At 42.1% G+C, this 8,644-nt stretch overlaps 1 protein-coding gene across 3 annotated transcripts in view; it reads left to right on the top strand.

Moving 5' to 3' along the window:
• Window positions 1-572: 572 nt before the first annotated feature.
• mitd1 (MIT, microtubule interacting and transport, domain containing 1) overlaps window positions 573-8,644 on the top strand; it is a 42,540-nt gene continuing 34,468 nt past the window's right edge. The window contains exons 1-3 of one of the 3 annotated variants that reach the window (XM_087988087.1): window positions 573-1,055; window positions 6,206-6,361; window positions 7,716-7,817. In XM_087988087.1, coding sequence (XP_087844213.1) covers window positions 6,217-6,361; window positions 7,716-7,817 — 247 coding nt within the window. In that variant the 5' untranslated portion in view covers window positions 573-1,055; window positions 6,206-6,216. The remainder of the gene's footprint in view (window positions 1,056-6,205; window positions 6,362-7,715; window positions 7,818-8,644) is intronic. The other 2 variants (XM_043691676.2, XM_043691675.2) reach the window with 2 other exon arrangements.

The raw sequence follows: 8,644 nt of genomic DNA, 5'->3' as shown, positions 1-8,644 counted from the left end.
CTCCACCACCCAGCCCCGCCTACACACTCCACCACTCAGCCCCGCCTACACACTCCACCACCCAGCCCCGCCTACACAACCCATCACTCAGCCCCGCCTACACACTTCACCACCCAGCCCCGCCTACACACTCCACCATCCAGCCCCGCCTACACACTCCACCATCCAGCCCCGCCTACATACTCCACCACCTAGCCCCGCCTACACACTCCACCACCCAGCCCCGCCTACACACTCCACCACCCAGCCCCGCCTACACATCCCATCACTCAGCCCCGCCTACACATCCCATCACTCAGCCCCGCCTACACACCCCATCACTCAGCCCCGCCTACACACTCCATTACCCAGCCCCGCCTACACCCTCCACCACCCAGCCCCGCCTACACCCTCCACCACCCAGCCCCGCCTAAGACATCCACCAACCGGCCCCGCCCAAAGCCCGCGGTAATTCCCGGTTCCGCCGCCGACTAACCCGCTCTAAATATATTATCCTGCCCTTAACTTCGGTCCCAATCCTAATCCATTGCTCCGCCCACATCCCCCTTCCCCGAACCCGAGCTCTGCTTCCGGCCTTTCCTCAGTCCCCCGCCACTTTCCCCAGCCCCGCCTCTCCCCTACCATGCCCCACCCTTTTTCCAAGACCCGCCCTGCTTTCAACGATGTCCCTCCTTTAGGTTCCGTCTCCTTCCTCAGTCCCCGCTCCCTTTCCCACCACAATCCCCTTCCCCCGGACCCGCCCTCAACAAATATCTGGCCCCGTCTGCCTTCCTAGCGTCAATAGGTTTTCTACTTGCATTTTACAGATTTTTTTTTCCGGTTTAATGTTTCTTGGTGTTTCTGTTTTTATTCGTATTCTTATAACACCACCCTTTGCAGGTGTCGCAGTATTTCAGTGTAGATCGATTATGATCTTTCAACGATTCAAAAAACACAGGTGGATTGTGCATGTGCTTTGCCTGGTCGAAGTTGGTTCAAGTGGACGGGATTAAGCAAAATATCGGTGCCTGACCTGGTACAAAGAATCAGCGGAGGCACAGGGTTCTGGGTCTGTTGTAAGTACTGAAGCAAACTGCACGTGAGCTTCAGCAAAGTAAATAACTACTCAGATATATAAATAGCGAGAAAGTGTGTTAAAAACTGTAGGGAATAATTAGAGAAATTATAAAGGTTTATAGAAACTGGAGAATCCATGCTGAAAATGCGACTAGAGAGATTACCTGGAGACCAAAATATTTGTGACAATTTCTCGCAGTTTACCTACAGATACCTCATGTTTAAAATATCCTTTGATGTAATAAAACATCACGAGAAGCCAGGATAGAGTGGACGTAGAGATGCGTCCACTAGTATGAGAGACTAGGACCCGAGCAGTCCCAGAGTGAAAGGATGGCCCTTTAGAACTGACATGAAGAGGAATTTGTTCAGGCAGAGGGATTGAATTTGTGGAACTCATTACTGCAGAGGGCTGTCAAAGCCAAATTATTGATTGTCTATGAAAGAGATTGGTAAGGGGATCAACGATTATGGGGAGAAGGCAGGAGAATGGGATTCAGAAACCCATGAGAAACACATTAGCCATGATCAAATGGAGCAGACACAATAGGCCAAATGGTTTAATTCTGCTTCTCTATCTAATGCTTCACCAGTGCCTTATAAAGCTCAATTTGAGAACCAGCTTATTTTATTCTTTTGTTATGCAAGGTGCTTATGCAAGCATTTGTTGGTCATCTCTAATTACCTTTAAACTGGGTGGTACTTGTGGTGTGAATGTTACTTGTCAGTCAAAGTCAGGATGTTGTCCAAGTCTTTCTGTATTTGGACACGGGCTGCTTTAGTATCTGAGGATTTGTAAACTGTGCCGCATATCAGAAACATCCCCACCTCTGACCTTCTATTGGAGGGAAAGTCACTGACAAAGTACTCAAGTGTTTGAGCTGAGGACCTACAATGATGAATACTGATATGATAGGCCTCCAAAAATCACAACTGATTTCTTCTTATCTTAACTATGACTACAACCAGCGGATTGTGTTTCTCTAATTTCCATTGGCACCAGCCACTTCAGTTACCAGAATCTAAAGCCCTTCTTTTACCATTCTCAGGCCACACATTCATCTACTCCATCCTTTATCTATTCACAATAGTGTATAGTATTTTGATTAGGCTAGAGGTTGGCATCTTTGAAATTCTGCTTGTAATTGTCTCTAAAATCTGCCAAAGAAGTTCTTGCTTCATTAAATCCATGACATTGATCCTGACATAGACCACAATCATGGGGATGGTCAATAGCCAATCAGAATGGTGCACTGCTCTGCAATGACATCCTTGAACCTGCCACCAACAAAGCAATACTGTACATTGTCATGAATTCAAGTCTGTGGCCACAGAAACTCTCCCTGTTTTCCTAACTATGGAATACCGTCTTGCTGTTCTTCCCAATTCTATTCCTGCCTTCCTGTAATGCTGAGCACCCCAGAGTAACATATGCTTGGCCTGAGCTGCTATTCCCAGAGAAACCAACTCCCCACCATTCTCTCTCTACCCACATACCCTTAAAATGAGTGTTTAAAAAGGTTAACTGTGTCCATATTGGACAACCATGTTCACTTACAATTCAAATTTAAAGCTGAGACACATTTTGGATGTGCTGAGGCTGTGAAAAGTGCTAGGAAAACAAGCATTCATATTTATTTCAAGAGGTTAGAGAGTGAGAGACTGGAGAAAAAAACCAAATAACTAAGAAGTGTATAAATACATAAGATATAAAATAGCTAGAGAATATGTTGTATGGTTACAAACTATTGCAGGATGGAATTAAGTGAGACAGCTTTGTTTAAGGAAGATTAGAAGTTAGGGAAACAGAATGACTGTTGATAACCAGTTAGATTAGATTAGATTACTTACAGTGTGGAAACAGGCCCTTCGGCCCAACAAGTCCACACCGCCCCGCCGAAGCGCAATCCACCCATACCCCTACATTTACCCCTTACCTAACACTACGGGCAATTTAGTATGGCCAATTCACCTGACCTGCACATCTTTGGACTGTGGGAGGAAACCGGAGCACCCGGAGGAAACCCACGCAGACACGGGGAGAACATGCAAACTCCACACAGGCAGTCGCCTGAGGTGGGAATTGAACCCAGGTCTATGGCGCTGTGAGGCAGCAGTGCTAACCACTGTGCCACCGTGCCGCCCATTTGCAAAATTATTTTTTGCGGGTGTAATTAGTAGTGTAGATAAAAGGAAACCAGAAGATGCTTTTTCAAGAACATTTGATAGAGTGCCAAATTAGAAGTTTGTATGCAAAGTAAAGGCTGTAGAAGCTGTGGTAAAACATTAGTATGGGTGTAGGATTAAAACTATCAATTAAAAGTAGACTGGCTGTAACCATTGGATTGCTACTGTATCCTGTGCTGGAATCTCAAATATATACAATCTATATTAATGACATTAATTGTGACTGAGACTAATATACTGCTCAGTTTACTAACAATGCAAAGTAACATGAAAATGTGAGCTGTGAAGAAGACAGAAAGAGCCTGCAAAGAAGATAGAGACAGATTGAGTGAGTGGTCAACATGATGGTAGATGGAGTGTAATATGGGGATGTTTAGGTTAATCACTTTAGTCGTAAGACAGAAAAGCAGATTTTATTTTTGAAAAGACACAAAATTTCAATATGTTTAATTCAGCGAGACTGTATAACTTGTAGAAGAAATAGTGATAAAAGGCATACACATGCAGGAAACGATGAAGAATGAAAATGATAGGAAAGATGTTGTGAAACTTGAAAGAGTTCAGAAAACATTTACAAGGATGTGGCCAGGGTTGGAGAGTTTGAGCTATAGGGAGAGACTGAATAGGCTCGGGGCGTTTTCCCTGGAGCATCAGAGGCTGAGGAGTGACCTTATAAAGGTTTATAAAATCATGAGGGACATGGATAGTGTAAATAGACAAGGGGTGAGGGAGTCCAGAACTAGATGGCATAGATTTAGGGCAAGAGAGAAAAGATTTAAAAGGGACCTAAGGGGCAACTTTTTCATGCAAAGGGTGGTGTATGTAAGGTATGAACTGCCAGGGTAAGTGGTGGAGGCTGGTAGAATTACAACATTTAATAGGTATCTGGATGGGTACATGAATAGGAGGGGTGTAGAGGGATATGGGCCAAGTGCTGGCAAATAGAACTAGATTAATTTAGGATATCTAGTCGACATGGATGAGTTGGATCAAAGGGTCTGTTTCTGTGCTGTACATCTCTATGAATCTATTGCAAGGCATAGAAGTATAGAATAAAGATGTTTTGCTACAAACGTAAAGAACTTTGAGATTACACTTGCTGTGATGGTCTCCATATTTAAGGAAAATATACTTGCCTCAGAGGTGATACAGAAAAGGTTCACTAGATTGGTTCCTGATGAGACGATTAGCTTATGTGGAGAACCTGAGTAAATTGGACTTTAGTTTAGAGTTATGGGAGATAATTGAAATGTACAACTTTCTGAAAGGGCTTTGGTAAATGCTGAGCGGTTCTGGTATGAAATTGTTGACAGTACCACTGAATGCAGAAGGTTATAAAGAGGCTAATTGAAAAGTGAGATGCTGTCCCTTGAGTTTGTGTTGAGTTTAGAACACCACAGGCTAACAAGAACAGAGAGGTCAGATTGGAAGCTTGGTGGAAAATTAAAATGATAAGCAACCAGAAACAGGGTTACATATATAGACTGAACAGATTTATTCCATTGTTTCATAAAGTTCATCCAATCTACATTTGGTCTATCCATTGTATATCAGTCTGCATTGTAAATTTGAGTATAGCATACTAAATTTATGTTTCACTTGGAAGGGACATTTGTATATTTCTTGATAGGAGGCAGAAATGGAGACAGGAAGGTGAGGAAGAAAAGAAAATTGGAGATGCATTTCATGAACACTGAGGGAAAGGTGGAAATTGAAAGTGACATTGATTAAACTTTCCAGTTTAGGATGAGAACTAGAAACAACACCATCATCAAATACTGGAAAAACAGGAGAGGTTGAGCACCTGCATATGACTAGAACAAATCTTTATTAATAATAAAGCATCTTTTTTGGAGGAAGCAAGTTGAGTGACTACGAGAGTAAGTACAACCAGGTAGAGAAGATGGTGATAGATGAAGATTTGTTGGGCCACAGTTCATAGATTAGTGGAGAGCCATCTCAACATCCTGATGGGATTGGAGGTTTAGAGATACTGAACATTGATTGTGAAGAGAAGATGGATAGGACCAGGAAACTGAAAAGTGTTGAAGTGCCAGAGGACATCAAAGTGTAGGTGAAAAGAGACTAAGTGGGATTGTGGCATAATGGCAGTGTTGCTGGAAAATAGTTCAGAAACCTAGGTAAAGTTCTAGGAACATGGGTTCAAATTCCACCAGCACAAATGGTGAAATTTGAATTCAATAAAATCCTGAAATAAAAAGCTATCCGAATGGTGACTGTTGATTGGAGTAAAATCCTATCCGGCATCATTAATGCCCTTTTAGGGAGGGTAATCTGTCATCCTTACCTGGTCTGCCTACATCTGATCTCTGCAGCAATGTGGTTGACTCTTAACTGCCTTCTGGGTAATAAATGCTGATCTAGCCAGCAATGCTCACATCCCATGAATGAATGAAAAAAAGAGTTGCTGATTTCAACTTGTGTCACTCCAGTCCCATCTCAATCCCACCACTCTTTGATTATCAATGGACTGGGTTTCTACAATATGTTTGTTGCCAGCTTTCTATTTTCCACTCGCTACAAAATCAAACTTGCCAGAAGTTGGGTGTTTCCGTCCTTCTCTACATTAAGGCCCAATCCCTGTTGCCTACCATCCTCATTCACACCACCTTGTGCTGTCTCCCAGTCCCTGTGCGTTGAATCTAAAATTTTCATTTGCATGTTCAGATTCTTTTGGTATGTCTCATCCCACATTAAGGTTGAGCTTTCAGCTGCCTCATCTATGATTTTTGGAACTCCTCTCTAAACATCTCCTCATCTGCTCCCAGCTTCTTATTGTGTTTTTAAACCTATCTTAATCATCAAAAAAATTGTATTTCATTCTAATTATCAATCTGAGATTTGTTGTCAGTTTTGTTTCAATATTTGATCTATAAAATGCATTAGAACAGTTTTCAACTTTAAAAATTCTACTTAATATTCTGTTAACTATTATTTATAGATACTGCTGCAATGTCTCAGAGTGTGCTGACGGGAATGGAAAATTCAGCTGCAAGTGTGCTGAAGAGGGCTGTAGAGCTAGACAACGAGTCCCGTTTGCAGAGTTCATTGGTTTGTTATCAAGAAGGAATTGATCTTCTTTTGCAGGTTTTGAAAGGTAACAGAGCTTCTAACATTCCCTTAGTGATTCATGGTGTAAAATAAATTTACCGACCATATTTTAAACTCTGACTTTCTGCAACATTCAATAAACAACAATTAGATTAGATTAGATTAGATTACTTTACAGTGTGGAAACAGGCCCTTCGGCCCAACAAGTCCACACCGACTCGCCGAAGCGCAAACCACCCATACCCCTACATTTACCCCTTACCTAACACTACGGACAATTTAGCATGGCCAATTCACCTGACCTGCACATCTTTGGACTGTGGGAGGAAACCGGAGCACCCGGAGGAAACCCACGCAGACACGGGGAGAATGTGCAAACTCCACACAGTCAGTCGCCTGAGGCGGGAATTGAACCCGGGTCTCTGGCGCTATGAGGCAGCAGTGCTAGCCACTGTGCCACTGTGCCGCCCACTTCTTTTCCTATACCTTAAAAGTCAAGCTCATCCATGTGTTGGTCAGTACTGTATTATTAAGTCATTAAGAGACTCAGCAAAAATGACATAAATAGAAATAAAACTCATGTAAAGAAAGGATGATGCAGTTGGACTACTTGAAGGAAACAGATTAGCCTAACAATGTTCTGCTAATCAATCACTAGTAAGTCCTGCTAGAAAGTATACATGTAGATATCAGTAAGAATTCATCCTCCGTTTTTATGTTTTTGAAATGCCTGGTATCACTCAAAGTCTGAACAGTACCAAAGTGTTCGTGTTGTCTGTGCAAAAATATTTCAGTAAATGACGCCTCAACAGATGAATATATGAATTGAAAAGCCAAAACATGCAGATGCAAGCTATCTGAAACTAAAACAAAATGCTAGAGAGAAAGACAATCAGTAGGTCTGACAACGTCTATGTAGAAAGAGAAATAAAGTTAATATTTCTGGTCTGCGACCTTTCATCAGAATCAGAAAAGGCTAGCAATGCAATAGGTTTGAGGAAGGAGTGGGTGAGACAAGAACTAAAGAAAGGCCTTAGAAGATGGAAAACAGAAGTGGTTGAATGACAGAAAATGTAGTCTTCTATGGCTAAAGTTAAAGGTGATGGGGCAAGAAAACAACATCTCACTGGAATGCACAGCAGCCAATGACAAATGTCAGCAGAAGAGCAAAACAAAGTATTAAGCAGGCTACCAGAAGTTTGGAGTGACGTGAACAAAATAAACAGATATATATATATATTTGTGTTGAAAACACACTTGGTGACTTGTGATTCCGAGGCAGTTCGGCTTGTATTGGGGAAAAAGAATGCAGCATACAAGATACATTTTTGTGCTGTAATGATTCTGTCATATATTAAACAACTGACAAGCTAAATAAAGATTTTCATTTGTTTTGATAGCAACAAAGGATGACACAAAAAAAGTCTACTATCGACAGAAGATTAGTACCTACATGGATCGAGCAGAAGTAATTAAAACCCAGCTGAATAAGCTCAAAGAAGGTAGCTAAGTTGAATAACCTGATGAAAGGCATAGTAGTCAAATGAATGTAGTCAAAAATATACATCTTCTATATTTCAGATACCATATGTCAGATGTAATGATTTCAACAAAATTTTATGTTTGGATCATCTGTAAATACTTCAAATCTTGACAAGTCAAAATGGACAATTCATTATTTGATTTGGTACTTTTCTTTTAAAAAAACAAAATGACAAGGAAAATCCATATTTGATTTGTCATCTGTGCTGAAGGGTCTAAATAACATTGGATTCATTGCTCGCTGACTAATGAAAGAGCTAAAGTAAAATACCAGCAGAGAGACAGTGAGGTCTGCAGATGCTTGAGATCAGAGTTGAGAGTGTGTTGCTGGAAAAGCAACACACTGATGAAGGGCTTCGGCCCGAAACGTTGATTTTCCTGCTCCTTGGATGCTGCGCTTTTCCAGCAACACACTCTCAACTAAAATACCAGCAGCCTATTTCTCATTCTTGGTTCCAGCTGACGGTGTTGGTGTCACTTCATGTGAACTCGTCATGGAGGGAGGTAATTAGATTAGATTACTTACAGTGTGGAAACAGGCCCTTCGGCCCAACAAATCCACACCGACCCGCCGAAGTGCAACCCTACATTTACCCCTTCACCTAACACTACAGGCAATTTAGCATGGCCAATTCACCTGATCTGCACATCTTTGGACTGTGGGAGGAAACTGGAGCACCTGAAGGAAACACACGCAGACACTGGGAGAATGTGCAAACTCCACAGTCAGTCGCCTGAGGCGGGAATTGAACCCGGGTCTCTGGCGCTGTGAGGCAGCAGTGCCGCC

Source organism: Chiloscyllium plagiosum, unplaced genomic scaffold (assembly GCF_037043375.1).
Source record: "Chiloscyllium plagiosum isolate Xiang-an unplaced genomic scaffold, Cpla_swu_hap1 HiC_scaffold_6, whole genome shotgun sequence".
NCBI lineage: Eukaryota > Metazoa > Chordata > Chondrichthyes > Orectolobiformes > Hemiscylliidae > Chiloscyllium > Chiloscyllium plagiosum.
This window is presented reverse-complemented; position numbering and strand designations above follow the sequence as displayed.